The sequence below is a fragment of the Scyliorhinus canicula genome, chromosome 2, assembly GCF_902713615.1.
Source record: "Scyliorhinus canicula chromosome 2, sScyCan1.1, whole genome shotgun sequence".
Taxonomy (NCBI): Eukaryota; Metazoa; Chordata; class Chondrichthyes; order Carcharhiniformes; family Scyliorhinidae; genus Scyliorhinus; species Scyliorhinus canicula.
Genome location: NC_052147.1, coordinates 90,420,099 through 90,439,566, shown reverse-complemented (window position 1 = coordinate 90,439,566; position 19,468 = coordinate 90,420,099). Strand labels below are relative to the sequence as shown.

The 19,468-nt window shown below is 50.9% G+C and overlaps 1 protein-coding gene across 3 annotated transcripts in view; it reads right to left on the bottom strand.

Moving 5' to 3' along the window:
• LOC119956011 (1-phosphatidylinositol 4,5-bisphosphate phosphodiesterase beta-2-like) overlaps positions 1-19,468 on the bottom strand; it is a 177,018-nt gene that overhangs the window by 146,765 nt on the left and 10,785 nt on the right. For all 3 annotated transcript variants that reach the window (XM_038782709.1, XM_038782699.1, XM_038782718.1), the window contains exons 2-3: positions 13,337-13,414; positions 10,255-10,323 (exon numbers count right to left, since the gene is read on the bottom strand). In XM_038782709.1, the coding sequence (XP_038638637.1) occupies positions 10,255-10,323; positions 13,337-13,414 (147 nt within the window). The remainder of the gene's footprint in view (positions 1-10,254; positions 10,324-13,336; positions 13,415-19,468) is intronic.

The window sequence follows — 19,468 nt, the reverse complement described above, 5'->3', positions numbered from 1 at the left end:
TGATGGCCGCGGAACTCGAAAGGCAGTTTACAAAACACATGGAGGCGATGAGGACAGAGATGGGGGCGGTATTGAAAGTGCTGGTGGAGAAGGCCATTGCCCCGGTGAGGGCGGCGGTATTGAACACAGTGGCGGAGGTACGGGAGCAAGGTGAGGTGCTGAAGGAAGTGGAAGAGACATTGCTACAGCACAGCGATCAACTTGCCTCGATGGGGAAGGAGATGCGGAAGGTGATAGAGATCATCGAGGGTCTGCGAGTCAAAATGGACGACTTGGAAAACAGATCCAGGCGACAGAATCTGAGGATTGTGGGGCTGCCCGAAGGAGTGGAAGGGCCGAGGCCGACTGAGTATTTTGCCACGATGCTGGTGAAGCTATTGGGGGAGGGGGATGATCCCTCCCGATATGAACTGGATCGGCTCATCGGTCGTGGAGGCCTGTACCAAAGGAGGGTGAGACGCCAAGAGTATGACTCTGTGTCTCCGTAGGTACAGTGCGAAGGAGAAGGTCCTGTGCTGGGCCAAGCAGAAGCAGGTGGTCCAGTGGGCTGGAGCTGGTATACACATATATCAGGACTTTACGGTGGAGCTGGCGAGGAGGCGGGCTGCCTTCAGCTGGGTGAAGAAGGCACTGTATTTCAGTAAGGTGCGGTGCGGCATAATATACCCAGCTAAGTTGAGGGTGACCTACAAATCCAAGGACTTTTATTTCAGGACGGCGGAAGCAGCAGAGGAGTTTGCGAGGGCAGAAGGACTGTGGCTGAATTGAGAAATGGTCATGTACCCGTGTAGCCTCAAGTAACTGTATTTTTTCACCACGTGCTTGTGTATGTGCCAAATGAGCCAATGTTGTATGTACTTGGACAAGGGAAGAGAGGGGACTTTCACTTGCAATTATGGTTCTTTGGAGCTTGGGTGTATATACGGGGGTTGTGTGCTAAAGGGGATTTCTTGGTTTTCCTAAGGCCGGGCAAGGGGGAAAGAGACCCGGGCGGGGGCCTCCCTGCTGGTTGGTTTAAGCCGGCCAGTGAACGGGAGTGAGGTGTGGGGAGGGGCTGCGGTCATCGGCAGAACAGGGTCCGAGGGGTCTTGCCGGGGTGGAAAGTTGAGGGGAAGGAACAGAGGTTAGGGGAAGGTGTTTTGTAAGAGGAAGTGGAGGGGAGGAGTCGGGGAGGGGGGTGGGGTTTACAATTCATGGGTGTCATTTACGGTACTCTTTCGGGGATTGGATGGCATTGAATGTTAGGGGGCGAGGGGTGTGGACTCTATAGGTCAATGGTGACCATAGGCGATTCCTGATTCCTTTTTCTTTTTTCCTTTGTTTGTCCCATCGTGGGAGGGTTTGTTTTATTTGATGTTTATATTGTCAGGTGGGTCGTTGTTTGGGGTGGTGGGAGGATGGGATCGTTGTTGATAAGGGGATTGACTTTCTATTTGTTACCGTTTACTGCTTGTTGGTGGGGTACAAAACCTGAAGAAAATGTGAAAATGGAGAATAAAAATATTTTACAAAAAAAAACTAAGTAAGCCAAAGTCTATGCAGTGTCACAGTCTAAAAAAGGAGCTGATATCAATGTGGCATCTAAATGAATCTGTGGAATTCATTACCACAGAAAGCAGTTGAGGCCAAACGTTGTATAATTTCAAGAAGGAATTAGATATAACTCTTGGGCCTAAAGGGACTGAGGGGTTTGGGGGAAGGCAGGATCAGGATATTGAACCTGATGATCAGCCATGATCATAATGACTGGCGGAGCAGGCTCAAAGGGCCGAATGGCCTCCTGCTGCTTCTATTTATTATGTACGTATCTATGTATGTCTGAACCACCTCCAGGATCATGGATTGAGGTTAGTGCGCACTGGTCAACACCAGATTGTTGCCACTGACGACAACAGAAAATTTCCAGTCATGGGAACAACTTCTTCAAAAGCCGCCATCCCAAAGCTCGACCAGATTGTCCCCTTGTTTTGAAACTATAAAAGCTCAGGAGTTCTGAGAAGGTGATCCAAATGGAGGTTTATTCATAACCAAAAGAAAAGGCCGCAACCTGGCATACAGCACATAAGTCCCAACAGGGAATACCGATTATGCCGGTCCCAATCCAGGCCGGCTTTTAAGGGTTGATTCTATGAGCCCTATCTGATGGGGCTCTGCCTAACAGCAGGGGATGTCGTATTCTGCGGAAATCAATTGGGCTACCTCTGCGGGTCCCGTGAGGGTTATTACAGAAACCCTCACATGGTGCAAAGTGACATGGAGCCCCGTCAACTGATGAGCTGTATAAATTATCTAAGTTTCATTCAGCAGAACTGTGTGCTGTTAGCATATTCTTGTATTTAAGGCTGAGATGAGGGGCATTATTTCCTGTCAGAGGGCCACTCGTCTCTGGTGATTGATGTGGCAAACACTGATTGATTTTGTGCTCTACCATTGGTCGATCCCTGGGAACTATACCACTTTTCCAGAGACCAGTGGATGCTGGGTCACTGAATATATTCAAGGCTGAGTGAGATAGATTTTTGATCTGCAAAGGAGTCGAGAGTTATGGGGCGGGGGGGACAGGAAAGTAGAGTTGAAACTACAATCAGGTCAGCTCTCTAATAATGGGGCTATGTCCCCACTCCGGCATGAAAACCAGCGCCAACCATTCCGGCGTCAATGGCCCCTGGAAGTGAGGAATTCTCCCCTTTCTAGGGGGCTAGGTTGATGCCGGAGTGGTTCCCGCAGCTCCAGCCGACACCGAACAGCCGGCGTGAGCTCGCGCATGTGCAGAATGTCCGGCATATTTCCGCGCATGCGTGAAACGGCCGGCGTTTTTCTGCGCGTGCGCGTGGTTCTGTTCTCCGCCCCGGCCCCCGGGCAATATGGCGGAGCCCCACAGGGGCCCGCCGCGGAGTAAAGTAGGCCCCCACGGATCCCGCCGATCGGTAGGCCCCGATCGCGATTATGTAGGCCCCGATTCTCAGAGCGGCGCCAGGTGGGTGAATCCCGGCCCACTGATCTTATTGAAATGCGGGGCAGGCTCAAGAGGCTGAATGGCCTGCTCTTGTTCCTAATTCTTGTGTCGGTGCTTCAGATTGTCAGTTTGTAGCATTTGCATTTTTTTTTGTATTTGTTAATCCCACAGATCAGTGCATTCAGAAACACAGGTTTTGCATTGTGGTTAAACAAATTGCTTATCCTGTCATCCTACCTGCACCTAGCTGACTCAGCTGGCCACACTCTCTCCTCAGAACCACACCTTTCTGGCTTCAAGCCCCACTCCAGGGCATAAGGGCAAAAATCAAGGCGGATCCTCGAGTGCAATACTGAGAGATTGCTGCGCTATCACGGGTGACAGACAGAAAACCAATCCAACAGTGACTGCTTTGAACTGTTTGGAGGTCATGAAAAGTGCTAAATTATTGCAAGTTTTTGTTCCTTCATATGAGTAAAAATAGGGGCAAACACCCATCATCCACACCCCTAGGGGGCCTCAACAAAGCCTCCCCAGGGAACCTCGACACAGCCACCTCAAGGTTTGAGGGGCCTCGACAGAGCCTTGCTGCATTTGGGGATCTTGACACACCCACCCCAGGGACCTCGACACAGCCTCCCCAGGAGACCTTGACACACCCACCCCAGGGACCTCGACACAGCCTCCCCAGGGACCTCGACACAGCCTCCCCAGGAGACCTTGACACAACCTCCTCAAGGTTGGAAGGACCTTGACTCAACCACCCTGCATTTGGGGGCCTTGACACAGCCTCCCCAGGGGACCTCAACACAGCCTCATGTTGGAGGCCTCAATACACTGAAAGACACATAAATTGTAACACCTCACAGGCGATTGATCCCAGCCAGCCTGTGGTTCAGAAGAAGCTTTTTCACTTAAGGGTGGTGAGAATCTGGAAGTCACGATACAGGGAATGGTCGAAGCAAATAGCATAGATGTAGTTAAGGGGAAGCTAGACAAACATATGAGGTAGAGGTCATGTAGTTAGATGTGGACTGGGTGGGCTGAATGGTCTCCTTCTGTGTTGTACATCCTATACATTCTATATTCTATATATTTCATATGTTGGTGTTTATCCTCCACATCTCAGCAAATAATTCTGACCGCATTTACCTGTCCATTCCTCAGATTTATTTGGCCTCCTCCTTCCTCCACCTTTCCAATCTAATCTGGAATATTTCCACCTCAATCACTAATCTGGAAATGAATTCAATAGCCTCCCTACACTCTGTGAGGATGTTTTTGCTGCTCACTGCTGTAATTTTCTTAAATGTAATCTTGTATCTATGGCCCCTCATTCTAGGCCCCTCGCTTACCTAAGATAGTTTGTTTCTCCCTATCTTTTCCCAGCCTTTCATACTTTGAACCGGTTGTATTGTTCCGTAGTCTTCATTATTCTACTGAGAATTTATTATTTCAAATCTGCTATTTTCTAATTCCTCATCCCACGCTGCATCCTGCTGCATCTGTGCTGTTATCCCTTTTAAAGCCTCAGTCCCCTTCCTATAGGTTGGAACATAATATGATGCATGCAGCTACGAAAGAACAAAGAATTGGGGCAGGAGCAGGCCATTTGGCCCCTCGAGCCTGCTCTGTCATTCAGTAAGAGAATGGTTGGTTTGGTTCTGGTCTTCTGGGGACATTACCCTAGTGTGAAGCCAGACATCATCTCCTCAATGACAGTGCTGTGGTCACTTCTATCTAACACTGTGGTGGACAGAGGCATCTGCAACAAATAGATAGTCAGGATGCTATGTCCTTTAGGACTCAATCAACTCAGTCAGTAGTGGTGTTACCAAGCCACTCTTGATGATAGACTTCAAAATTCCCATCCAGAGTATATTCTGTGTCCTTCTAGGGCTTCTCCCATATGCTGTTCATCATGGAGGAGTACTGATTCTGACGGGGGGGGGTTGGGATCAATGGGGTTGGTGCAGCAGGTGGTAACCAGCAGGAGGTTTCCGGGCCCATGTCTGACCTTATGCTATGAGACAACATGGGGTCTGGACTAAGTGTCGAGGACTCCGAGGGCAACTACCTCCTGCCTGTGTACAACTGTGTCGCCACCTTGGCAGGATCTGTCTTGCTGGTGGGAAAGGCATGGTGATGCAGGGGTTGATGAGCCATCAATTGCACGTGAGACGAGTTGCTGTACAAAAGTTAGGCTTTAATAAGCTAGAACTTAGCCCTGCGGTCGACTACAATAAATGGACGACCGCCGGGTGTTCTGACTATTTGTACCTCGGTATGGAGGCGTGGTTAACTCAGCCTCTCGACCAATCAGAGAGCCGTCACATGACTGGTCTCAACCAATCGGTCGAGAGGCACATGACCGACCAGGGCCAATGGTAAGCCGGTGTTCTGCACCAATGGCAGACAGCTATGCAAATCATACCACCACATTCACCCCTTGCGGAGAAAGAAGCCGGGGGGGGGGGGAGGGGGGGTATCAACGAGAGCCGGGGGCGGGGGGGAGAGAACTGGTGATATGAGTATCAGCCGGGAAAACAAAAATTTTCTCTTCTTTTCTTTTATTACATTTTTGGCTTCCCACTGGCCCAGACAATTAGCAATATTACACAAAGTCCCAACAAAGTCCATGGAGCTGTTGTAATTTAAATCGATTCGATCAGTCATTTTGTGGCCCATGACGTTCTGGCAGACCGCCGCAGTGGAGGAGGTGACATCGGTTCAGCCGATGGTGGTGGTTCCGCTGACGTCCTGGAATCCGGGAGCGATGGTCCTTGAATAGTCTCCATCACCCGAGCTGGCTGTGGAGACGCCATGGATGGGGAAGGGGTGGCCTGGGTGAAGCGCTGGGGGGAAAAAAACAGGGGGGGTCTGTGGTGAAGGTGGGGAAGGCCGCACGCCGGCGGGTGCCAGGTCCCGGAGGGAGACCGTGTCCTGCCGACCGTTGGGGTATTCCACGTACGCATACTGCGGGTTAGCGTGGAGTAACTGGACTTGTTCCACCAACGGGTCGGACTTGTGCACCCGCACATGCTTCCGGAGCAAGATGGGTCCGGGGGTGACCAGCCACGTCGGGAGAGGGGATCCGGAGGACGACTTCCGTGGCAGGGTGAACAAAGCTTTCCGTGCTCCCGGAGCCCGGCAGGCAGCCCGTCTCGTGGCCGTTGAGGTAGATCAGCGTTGTCGTTTTGGCGAGCATGCGTGGACGTGACTGGTTGAGCTGAATGGCCGCGAGCCGTGGAGAAAATCCATATTCGTCGTCGTCGTCCGAGTAGATGCTGAAAGAAACTTGCGTGCCAGTCCCGGAAGGTGGTGCCCAGGATCCACACGTGGAGTCGGGATCCCAAGATGGCGGCGCCCAGGACCTGCACGTGGAGTCGGCGCCCCAAGATGGCGGCGCCCGTGGGGCCCTCGTGGTTGAGGGGGGCGGAGTTAGCAGTGCCGGCGAGCCGACCGGAGCGGCTAGGAGCGGGGGCAGAGAGGCGCGCAGGCCAGGCGCAGGGGCCCAGGGGCGGCGAGAGGAGAGTTGCGCGATGCGCTGGAGGGGCCCGGAAGGGCCCGGAGGAGAGAGAAAAGCGTGCAGGTCGGGCGCAGGGGCCCGGGGGCGGGAGGGTTAGATCGGCGCGGAGTCCTGGAGGGGCCCGGGAGGGCCCGGAGGAGAGAGAGAGGCGCGCAGGCCGGGCACAGGGGCCCGGGGGCGGGGGGGAGAGATCGCCATGGCGTACTGGAGGTGCCCAGAAGGGCCCGGAGGAGAGAGGGAGGAGCACAGGCCGGGCGCAGGGGCCCGGGGGCGGGGGGGGGGGGAGAGATCGGCGCGGCGTACTGGAGGGGCCAGCAAGGGCCCAGAAGGGGGATCCCCAGTCGCTGCGCGAAACAGCAGCGACCGTTTTGGCCTGGCAGACGGAGGAGAAGTGGCCCTTCTTCCCGCAGCTCTTACAGAAGGTGGAGCGGGCTGGGCAGCGCGGGCGAGGGTGTTTCGTGAACCCACAAAAATAGCAGCAGGGCCCCGTGGACTTGTCGGGGCGTCCCGCAGCGCAGGCCTGAGGGAGGTCGGGAGCGGCGGATGGCGGTGGGGAAGCGTGCCAGGAGGCCCAGGGTGCTGCAGCGCGGCTGGGGACATAAGCGCGGGCGTTTTGATTGGCGACCTCCAGGGAGGTGGAGACAGTCCGTGCCTCAGTTAAGCTGAGGTTGTCTTTCTCCAGCATCCGCTGCCGGATAGCGGGGGACTGCATCCCAGCCACGTAAGCGTCTCTGATCAGCAGTTCCATGTGCTCCATAGCTGAAACTGGGAGGCAGGAGCAATTCCTCCCCAGGACAGCGAGGGCCTGGTAAAATTGGTCTAATGACTCACCAGGGAGCTGTTGTCTGGATGCCAGCAGATGTCGGGCGAATACTCTGTTGACTGGTTTAAGAAATTGTCCATTCAGCTTAAGCATGGCGGCATCGTAATCTCTCTCCTCCTTGATCATCGCGTAGGCTGCTATGCCCACGCTGGAGTGGAGGATGTGAAGCTTCTGTGCCATGGTGGGGGGGCTGGTTGCAGATTCCAGGTATCCTTCGAGACATGCCAGCCAATGTTAAAAAATTTCTGCAGCGTTCTGAGTTTGCGGGCTGATGCGGAGGCATTCGGGCTTGATCTAGAACGCCATCTTCAAAAATCTAGCTTATTAAATTGATGAGCCATCAATTGCACGTGAGACGAGTTGCTGTACAAAAGTTAGGCTTTAATAAGCTAGAACTTAGCCCTGCGGTCGACTACAATAAATGGACGACCGCCGGGCGTTCTGACTATTTATACCTCGGTATGGAGGCGTGGTTAATTCAGCCTCTCGACCAATCAGAGAGCCGTCACATGACTGGTCTCAAACAATCGGTTGAGAGGCACATGACCGACCAGGGCCAATGGTAAGCCGGTGTTCTGCACCAATGGCAGACAGCTATGCAAATCATACCACCACATTCACCCCTTGCGGAGAAAGAAGCCGAGGGGGAAGAGGGGGGTATCAACGAGAGCCGGGGGCGGGGGGGGGGGGAGGGGGGGGAGAGAACTGGTGATATGAGTAGCAGCCGGGTGAACAAAAATTTTCTCTTCTTTTCTTTTATTACATTTTTGGCTTCCCACTGGCCCAGACAATTAGCAATAGTATACAAAGTCCCAACAAAGTCCATGGAGCTGTTGTAATTTAAATCGATTCGATCAGTCTTTTCGTGGCCCATGACGTTCTGGCAGACCACCGCAGTGGAGGAGGTGACGTCGGTTCAGCCGATGGTGGTGGTTCCGCTGATGTCCTGGAGTCCGGGAGCGATGGTCCTTAAATAGTCTCCGTCACCCGAGCTGGCTGTGGAGACGCCATGGATGGGGAAGGGGTGGCCTGGGTGGGGCGCTGGGGAGGAAAAAACAGGGGGGGGGGGTCTGTGGTGAAGGGGGGAAGGCCGCACGCCGGCGGGTGCCAGGTCACGGAGGGAGACCGTGTCCTGCCGACCGTCGGGGTATTCCACATACGCATACTGCGGGTTAGCGTGGAGTAACTGGACTTGTTCCACCAACGGGTCGGACTTGTGCACCCGCACATGCTTCCGGAGCAAGATGGGTCCAGGGGCGGCCAGCCACGTCGGGAGAGGGGATCCGGAGGACGACTTCCGTGGCAGAGTGAACAAAGCTTTCCGTGCTCCCGGAGCCCGGCAGGCAGCCCGTCTCGTGGCCGTTGAGGTAGATCAGCGTTGTCGTTTTGGCGAGCATGCGTGGACGTGACTGGTTGAGCTGAATGGCCGCGAGCCGTGGAGAAAATCCATATTCGTCGTCGTCGTCCGAGTAGATGCTGAAAGAAACTTGCGTGCCGGAAGATGGTGCCCAGGATCCACACGTGGAGTCGGGATCCCAAGATGGCGGTGCCCAGGACCCGCACGTGGGGTCGGCGTCCCAAGATGGCGGCGCCCAGGACCCGCACGTGGAGTCGGGGCCCCAAGATGGCGGCGCCCAGGACCCGTGGAGTCGGGGTCCCCAAGATGGCGGCGCCCAGGATCCGCACGTGGGGTCGGCGCCCCACGATGGCGGCGCCCAGGACCCGCACGTGGAGCCGACGCCCCAAGATGGCGGCGCTCGTGGGGCCCTCGTGGTTGAGGGGGCGGAGTTAGCGGTGCCGGCGAGCCGACCGGAACGGCTAGGAGCGGGGGCAGAGAGGCGCGTAGGCCAGGCGCAGGGACCCGGGGGCGGCGAGTGGAGAGTTGCGCGGTGCGCTGGAGGGGCCCGGAAGGGCCCGGAGGAGAGAGAGGCTCGGTATGGAGGCGTGGTTAACTCAGCCTCTCGACCAATCGGAGAGCCGTCACATGACTGGTCTCAACCAATCGGTCGAGAGGCACATGACCGACCAGGGCCAATGGTAAGCCGGTGTTCTGCACCAATGGCAGACAGCTATGCAAATCATACCACCACAGGGGTTCAGGACGTTAGCTATAAAACGTGATTGAGTGGGTATGACTATGTCAGGCGTTTGCATGACTGACATGTCAGCACTCTTGCAATCTTGGCGCAATCTATAACCCAGCAGAACCTCTTGGTTGAATTCATCTTCTAATTCACTCCCTGGTATCCATTATTCTATATTTGAACATTTTTAACTCCTTGATTAGATTCCAGCCTCTATCTCACTCCCAGGTGTGCGTTCAAACCCCTAAACCCCATGTTCAGAGCCTCTAACCCCCTCCCGGCTAACTGAAAGAACTCTACTCCCTTACTATTCTGAATTGATGGAGGGAGAAGATCGATTAAGCTGATTGTTTACAGAGATTGAGGATTTGAACTCAGGTATTTCCTTTTTCATTTTCCACTGCAGGACTTAGTGATTGCTGCAGAGATGCGTTATCGATTAAAGAATGGATTAGATCAATGGTTGACAGAAAAGGGAAATAAAAGAGTATGGGGACAGGTCGAGTCATGGGATTAGGATATTTCTCGTATTGAGGGTAAACACTAACACTATCTGGTAGGCCAAATGGGAAATTTACATCCTGTAATTTCTATGTAATTCTTTGCTACAGCGGGCTCTGCTGATGGCACCAGGTTGGCAAAGCTTGCAGAATTGGCGTGAGATTGTCACATGTGGGGATTTTGTTGTATCTGAGTCAAATGGCGGGGTCCTGAAGAAACCGTACCAAGACGGGAACGTTCCGACAGCCCTTCCTTCCCCTCTCATTGGTGTGAGTATATTTAGTGTGAACAAAAAGTGCAGGGAGGGAGAATGGGAAGCACCAACTAGTAGGCAGTTTGTGGGAGAGGTCTCAGAGCTTACCTTTGGGACTTTGGCATATTTTCCAATTCGTGTGTCACGGATCGTGGTGATTTCCAGGCATTCCACATGCTGCAGAATGAAACAAGAATGGATGATGATCATGAATCGCTTGCAGTCCATTACAGCCAACAGACCACACATAGAGGTTGGTGAAGAGCAGCATCAGTCTATGCCCTTCCTGTCGTTTGTCATCACACTGGCTAGTTTCTTAATTTTTTTAGCTGCATTTGTTTAATGGAATGCAATTGCCTCCTTAACACTTGCCCATCAATGATATTGATAGGTTTGTCACAGGCCCACATAGACCTCAAACTCCGAGAGACCAGTGGCCCCAAGATAGTCCACAGGCCCAGAGAGGCCACTAACCCAGAGAGAACAGAGACCCAATGAGAACCCAGGTCCTGTGAGAATGGAAGCCCAGAGAGAGACATGTAAAAAGAAGAGATCTGAGCCTGCTCTATACCACAGTGTTTACATCTATCTGTCTTCACCTACCCACAATATCCTTCAACCCCACCTACCTATAATATCCCTCAGATCCATCTACTGACAATATCCCTCAACCTCACCCACCTATAATATCCCTCAGGTCCATCTACTGACAATATCCCTCAACTTCACCTACCTATAATATCCCTCAGGTCCATCTACTGACAATATCCCTCAACCTCACCCACCTATAATATCCCTCAGGTCCATCTACTGACAATATCCCTCAACTTCACCTACCTATAATATCCCTCAGGTCCATCTACCAACAATATCCCTCAACCTCACCCACCTATAATATCCCTCAGATCCATCTACTGACAATATCCCTCAACTTCACCTACCTATAATATCCCTCAGCTCCACCTACCCACAATATCCCTCAATCTCACTAGGCGGCACGGTGGAGCAGTGGTTAGCACTGCTGTGTCATGGCGCCGAGGACCTTGACTTTGATCCCAACCCTGGGTCACTGTCCTTGTGGAGTTTGCACATTCTCGCCGTGTCTGCTTGAGTCTCACCCTCAACCCCACCTACCTATAAAACCCCTCAAGCATCTACCTATTATATCCCTCAACTCACTCACCATCTCACCTCATCCCTCAACCTGCCTTTTGTCAGATTAAGTTTAGTATATATGTCCCAATTTAACACACCTTTACATTTTGTTTCAATTTACTCTAATATTCCCTAAAGAGTATTAGTACAGTAGTTGTGGAACCTGAATACCAGAGAGTATCATTACCTTCGGGAGTTGAGTGAAGGAGACTGCGAGCTGGTGATGAAGTGTTTGAAATGGCAACGCACCTCAATATAGCAAAGCTATTCGCTCTGGTGATTTATTTAGATTTTCATAAGGCCTTTGACAAGGTGCCGCACAGCAGGCTGGTAAATAAGTTAAGAGGCCATGGTGTTAAGGGGAAGATCCTGGCGTGGATAGAGCACTGGCAGAAGGCAGAGAGTGGGGATAAAGGGGTTGTTTTCAGGATGGCAGCCGGTGGCTAGTGGTGTGCCTCAGGAGTTGGTGTTGGGACCACAACTTTTCACAATATACATTCATGATCTGGAAGAAGGAACTGAAGATACTGTTGCTAAGTTTGCAGATGATACAAAGATCTGTAGAGGGACAGGTAGTATTGAGGAAGCAAGGGGGCTGCAGAAGGATTTGGACAAGCTAGGAGAGTGGGCAATGAAGTGGCAGATGGAATACAATGTGGGAAAGTGTGAGGTTATGCACTTTGGAAGGAGGAATCGAGGCATAAACTATTTTCTAAATGGAGAAATGCTCAGGAAATCAGAAGCACAAAGGGACTTGGGAGTCCTTGTTCAAGATTCTATTAAGGTTAACGTGCAGGTTCAGTCGGCAGTGAGGAAGGCAAATGTATATTTAGCATTCACGTCGAGAGGGCTAGAATACAAGACCAGGGATGTACTTCTGAGGCTGTATAAGGCTCTGGCCAGACCACATTTAGAGTATTGTGAGCAGTTTTGGGCCCTACATCTAAGGAAGGATGTGCTGGCCTTGGAAAGGGTCCAGAGGAGGAGCACAAGAATGATCCCTGGAATGAAGAACTTGTCGTATGAAATGAAATGAAATGAAATGAAAATCGCTTATTGTCACGAGTAGGCTTCAATGAAGTTACTGTGAAAAACCGCTAGTCTCCACATTCCAGCGCCTGTTCGGGGAGGCTGGTACGGGAATTGAACCATGCTGCTAGCCTGCCTTGGTCTGCTTTAAAAGCCAGCGAATTAGCCCAGTGTGCTAAACCAAGGAACGGTTGAGGACTCTGGGTCTGTACTTGTTTAGAAGGATGAGGGGGGTCTTATTGAAACTTACAGGATACTGCGAGGCCTGCATAGCGTGGACGTGGAGAGGATGTTTCCACTTGTAGGGAAAACAAAACCAGAGGACACAATCAGAGGACTGAAGAGATGAAACCAGAAGATTGAAGGGACGATCCTTTAAAACAGAGATGAGGAGGAATTTCTTCAGCCAGAGGGTGGTGAATCTGTGGAACTCTTTGCCGCAGAAGGCTGTGGAGGCCAAATCACTGAGTTTATTTAAGACAGAGATAGATAGGTTCTTGATTAATAATGAGATCAGGGGTTATGGGGAGAAGGCAGGAGAATGGGGATGAGAAAAATATCAGCCATGATTGAATGGCGGAGCAGACTCGATGAGCTGAGTAGCCTAATTCTGCTCTTATGTCTTACGGTCTTGTGGTGAGAGAGTCTGGAATAATGATGCATAATCGTAAAACTAGAGCCAGGCTATTTAGGAATATAATCAAGGAGCATTTCTTCACAGAAAGAAAATCTCGAAGTCTCTTCCCCAAGAAGCTATAGATTCCAGGGAGCCAGTTGGAGCTTTCAATTCTGAGATAGATAGATTGTTTTGGGGGGTATGGGGAGGAAGGAATCTGGAGCAAAGGCTGGCGGATGGAATTGAAGTACAGATTAACTATGGTACAATAGTGGAATGATGGAACTGGCTCAAGAGGCCGAATAGCCACCTCCTGTTCCCATGAATGGAGAGAACTGGGAGGGAAATGGGAAGGTTCGAGGCCATTGCGATCTTGATCATTCGCCTTACCTTATTCTGGTAAGTCCAGTACAGGAAGTGTCCGTAGGAATCAATGCGTAGAACCACTGGCGATCCAACCCCTGTATCCTGAGGGTACAAAATAACACAACATTGGCTTGAATATGGCCAGCTCACATCTGGTCTCGGGATCACAGGAAAACCACTGCGGTCATGAGAACTGTGTTTTCTGACTGTGTTTTCAGCGTGTTCTGGCTTTGATGAGAGAAGGATTGAGAAAGAAGAGTGGGGGGGAGGAGAAATCCAGATAAAAGGGAAGTGAGGAAGAGCTTACATTTCTGTAGTGCCTTTAACAACCTCTCATGTCCCAAAGCTCTTTACAAATAATGAAATACGTTTGAAGTAGTTCCTGGGATAGTGTAGGAAACACAGCAGCCCAGTTTGCACACTGAAAGGTCCCATAAACAGTAATTAGATCATAATCAGATAACCCGTGATGTTGACAGAGGGAAATATATTGGCCAGGATGCCAAGGAGAACTGTTCTGATATTCTTTAAATCATGTCATGGAGAGGACAGATGGGGTATTGGTTTAATAATTGATCATTCACCCAAGTAAGGTAAGAGAATGGCAAATGGAGAGCAAGTGACAGCGGTAGAAAGATAGACAGAAAGAGAGAGACATAAACAAAGAAAGATACATGCCATACCTCAGTATAACTCACTATTGTCATGTGAGAGTACCTTTAAGAAATGTGTGTTTATCAGTGATGTCAGAGTGTGGGTGGAGCTGGGCTGCCTGTCAGCTTTTTTACTTTTGTTTTCGGCTGTTTGCTGCAGGGTGTGTCAGAGCTGTATAGCTGCAATCACAGCCAGAAGGGGTATTAGATCATAGAATTTACAGAGCAGAAGGAGGCCATTCGGCCCATCGAGTCTGCACCGGCTCTTGGAAAGAGCACCCCACCCAAGGTCAACACCTCCACCCTATCCCCATAACACAGTAACCCCACCCAACACTAAGGGCAATTTTGGGCACTATGGGCAATTTATCATGGCCAATCCACCTAACCTGCACATCTTTGGACTGTGGGAGGAAACCAGAGCACACGGAGGAAACCCACACAGTCACGGGGAGAACGTGCAGACTCCGCACAGACAGTGACCCAAGCCAGAATCGAACCTGGGACCCTGGAGCTGTGAAACCATTGTGCTATCCACAATGCTACCGTGCTTTGTGAGACTCTTTCTGTAATCTAAAAACTGTAAATCGATCCTTTGGTGATTTAAAACTAATAACTGCTCTCAGTAGTGACTTTAACCTGATGTGCTTCTGTTAAAAGTTCTTTTTTAAGTCTTATGTATGTAAAAAGGACAGCTTAAGGATTACGTAGTGTTGAATTCTTTGGGGGTTGTATTTGAATTAATGGTTGCTAAGATGTTCACTGTATGTTTTAAAAAGATTAACTTGAGTTCAGAGAATAAACATTGTTTTGCTTTAAAAAATACTTTTCCATTTCTGCTGTACCACACCTGTAGAGTGGGCCGTGTGCTCCCCATACCACAATCTATTAAAAGTTGTGGGTCAGGGGTTCTCTAAACCCTGGCCCATAACACTATATCTTTCCATACTTCACTGAATCTTACTGCAACTTACAGTACACCACTGTTCAGTACCTAGTGTTATAAAGCCATGCTTTATATCAAAAATGACTCATTAAGTTTTAAAGGACCAAAACAGCATTCCAGGACTTGAAACAGCAATTTCCAAGATGGTTGAACATTTGCACCACTGCACCTTACAAATTACTAAGTCATAAAATGGAATCAACTTATCTAGAAAACCCCCTCCGAAACAATCACCGTGAGAGACCGTGAATGAGCGATCTCCTAACCCATTCACAAACCATCCATGAAATCACCAAGGTACTTAACTGGGTGAAGGACAAAGCATAAGGCATAATCACCTCAGATAATGGGCTCTGGCTGAGAAAGGAAATCACCCAGCCATAATCTAATCCTGTAAACCATGGACCTGGAATTCACTAGGCATGGCCATATTTGGGTAACTGGTCAGTTGGAGAGAGTGGATCATGTGATGAACAACGAACCCTCATTTGTGTTTATGAAACTGCTTTTCTCAAGGTCACAGAACAGAAGCAAAAGAGGCCCAAAAAGGCAAGAGTACTCAGTGGGATATTCTGTCCAACCAGTATTTATGTTTGAGCCCTGTCTGCTGGTCAACCATCCTCACACCACAGGCAGAGTTTTAAGAACCAAACCAGCAGCTGCCCAAATGACCAAAACTTTGCTTCACATGGCAAAGATTCTAAATTTGTGGATGACACAAAACTTGGAAATATTGTGAACTGTGCAGAGGATGCTGTTTAACTTCAAAGAGACATAGACAGGTTGGTGGGATGGGCAGACAATTGGAAGATGAAATGTAATACAGAGAAGCATACAATGATTCATTTTGGTAGTCTTTCCCGTTTATTTCCTTTGTTCCCATTTATTTTATTTTACTATGTTGGTCCATACTCCCATAATCGAGATGAGCCTTTAAGGAGGAGGCTCGGTTGAAACAACGTATTTACAGGGTCACTGAGTTCCCAGGTTTTGTTTTTGGAGAGACGAGCCCAGTCTCCTTGGCACCAGGGGAATCTTAGGAATTTGTTTTGGAGGAAGTCAATTTGATTGATTAACTGGCTATTGGTGGGTTGGCTAGCGACAGTATTCTGCCTGACAAAGATCAGTGGTTAGTTCCTGTGTTATGATTTTTGAGAGAACTGAGCAGACCTTGGAAGGTCTCTCTCCTGCTTGCTGAAGTAAAAGAACTGCTCTATTGTTCTGAAAACCTGGCATATTATCATAGAATTTACAGTGCAGAAGGAGGCCATTCGGCCCATCGAGTCTGCACCGGCTCTTGGAAAGTGCACCCTACCCAAGATCAACAGCTCCACCCTATCCCCATAACCCAGTAACCCCACCCAACACTAAGGGCAATTTTGGACACTAAGGGCAATTTATCATGGCCAATCCACCTAACCTGCACGTCTTTGGACTGTGGGAGGAAACCGGAGCACCCGGAGGAAACCCACGCACACACGGGGAGAATGTGCAGACTCCACACAGACAGTGACCCAAGCCGGAATCGAACCTAGGGCCCTGGAGCTGTGAAGTAATTGTGCTATCCACAAAGCTACCGTGCTGTGAACTTGAAATGATGCTGAATCTGCAGAGAAGGTAGATAATCTTGCCAGAGTAAATCACCTCAAGCCTAGAAGGAAGAAGTATCAAAACAAAGCTGAACATCAGAAAGAAATTAACCGGAAATCATCCCATTGCATCAAAGATCTTTATCCTTCTATTTTATTTAATTTTTTCCCCCTTTCCACCACCATCTCTCCTCTGCATTGTTTGTGTGCGTGTTTAGAGAGTGGGGACAGTTAAGAAGAGGGGATTGATTTGATTTTTGATTTGATTTGATTTATTATTGTCATATGTATTAATGTACAGTGAGAAATATTGGGTGGGATTCTCTGATCCTGAGGCTAAGTGTTGACGCCATTGCGTTTCCACACGGCATCAACATAGCCTCAGGAACAGCAATTCTGACCCCTATAGGGGGCCAGCATGGCACTGGAGCGACCCACGCTGCTCCAGCTGCTGATCCCGGCATCAGATGGGCGCTGCGGGTCTGCGCTTGCGCAATGGGACATGCGCGATTTCCAAGCATGCGCTGTGTCTCCCTTCTCCACGGCGGCCCCGACACAACATGGTGTAGGGCTACAGGGGCTGGCGCAGAACATAGGAGGCCCCCGGCCCGAGAGGCCGGCCTGCCGATCGGTGAGCCCCAATCGCGGGTCAGGCCACAGCGGTGGCCCTCCCCCCCCGGGGTCGGACCCCTCCTCCCCTCCCCACCAGGCTGCCCCCGGATCCATCCACTCCGAGGTCCCGCCAGGTAAGACCAGGTTAGAACGGTGCCGGCGGGACTCGGGTATTTTTGTACGGCCGCTCGGCCCATCCCAGGCAGAGAATGGCGCCGATTCTCCGCTCTCCGGAGAATCGCGTACCGGGTCGGGGCAGAGTGACGCGATACGTGCCTGCCCCGGTGATTCTCCAGCCGGCCCCCAGGGTGAGAGAATCCCACCCATTGTTTCTTACATGCTGTGTAAACAATGCATACAGTACATAGGGAAGGAAGGAGAGACTGCAGAATATAATGTTACAGTTATAGCAAGGTGTAGAGAAAAGATCAACTTAATACGAGGTAGGTCCATTCAAAAGTCTGATAGCAGCAAGGAAGAAGCTGTTCTTGATTCGGTTGGCACATGACCTCAAACGTTGGTATCTTTTTCCTGACAGTAAAAGGTGGAAGAGAGTATGTCCTTAATTATGCTGGCTGCCTTTCCGAGACAGCGGGAATTATAGACAGAGTAAATGGATGGGAGGCTGGTTTGCGTGATGGACTGGGCTACATTCACGACTTTTTGTAGTTTCCTGCAGTCTTGGGTAGAGCAGGCTCCATACCAGGCTGTGATACAACCAGAAAGAATGCTTTCTATGGTGCATCTGTAAAAGTTGATGAGAGTCGTAGCTGACATGCCAAATTTCCTTAGCCTGCTGAGAAAGTAGAACCGTAAAGGATTGGGAAAGTCGGTTACATTTTCTGTCAGTTTCATTATAATACTGTACATAATAAAAGGTTACTTGGGTTAAAGTAACAAACCTAGTGACTGTAGTTTATTGGGTCCAACCAAGGACCTCAGGTATTTAAATAAAAGCTTATTTCACCTGTGTTGCAACTCCGGACCAAGTGGGGCTGGAATTGACCGTGCACTAACCCAGGGGTTCGTGACAGTAGGAAGAATGAGGAGAGATCGTATAAAATAAAGGAAACAATTCTAAAGGAGTGCAGGAGCAGAGGGACCTGCGTGTGTGTGTATGCATAAATTATTGAAGGTTGCAGGACAAGTTGAAAGTAGTTGATAAGGGGTCCTGGGTTTTATAAATAGGGGTGTAGGGTACAAAAGCAAACAATTTATGATAAACCTGTACAAAATACTAGTTTGTGAGCGGGCAGCCCGATCGCGGGATTCCCTTCAGAATCCCTCAGATTCCCTTCCCGATGAGCCGAGTTCCCTATGACGTGGGACACGTGGGGTTGGATTCTCCCAACATGTTCCCCCACGCCAGTGTAAAAATGCTGGAGTTTTACTCTGGAGCTTCCTGGGGAAAAGTGGAGCTGAGTGTATATGCCCTGCAGGGGGCTAGCAGGGACCCGGAGTAATTGACGCAGTGTTAGCTGTGGTACGGGCCTCTGCACTTCTGGTTTTGAGTCCGCACATGCGCACGGCGGCGGCCTCCAGTGACCGTGCCCGGCGCATGGCGGACTCGGACTGCAGAGCCACGCATTAAAAACTAGACCTCCCAGATCGGCCGTGCGCCTGAGGATCTAACCCCGCAGACCTGTCCCCCAGCCACCTGTAAGGCCCCCCCCCCCCCCCGCTGGTGTCCGATCCCCCCGCCCCCCACCACGGGCGGCCGCGGACTGAGTCTGCAGCTGCCACGTGAGCATCCCGACCGGCAATAGGAACACCGGCAGGAACTCAGCCAGTCGGGATCGGAGGATCGCTGGGCTGCTCTCTGGCAATGGCTCCCAGCCGCGTGGTGTACTCAGCGATCACGCCGATTCGTGGGACCGGTGCCGGGCCCGATTTCGGCGCGAAATTGGATTCTCCGTCCCTACGGCGAACGCGATTTTGCTGCGGAGAATCCAGCTTCCGTGCTCTCGGCTTTCGTGAACAGGGCATGGCGGCTGCGGACTGTGTCCAGCGCCGTCACAGTCAGGGGGCAGCCGCGCTGCTGGCAGGAGGGGGGGGCTTCGGAAAGGCTGGGGGGGGGGGCTGGTGCGACTGCTAGCCCCCACCGGTCGGAGCATCGGTGCTGGAGCCTCACCGATTCTTTCGTCGTAAAACCAGACATTTCCTCCAGTCATAGCCTCGAAATCGGAGAATCCATCCCCGTGTTCCCCCACCAGAGCTGAATTGCACTAGCTTTACGATCCCCTTGCAGGCTTAAAGCAGAAAGCAATTTAGTGCAAATTTAGGCATGTTATGGAATAAGAGGGATTCCCAGGGAATCCCACGATTGGGCCACCACCTTGAGCTGGTGGCCTGATAG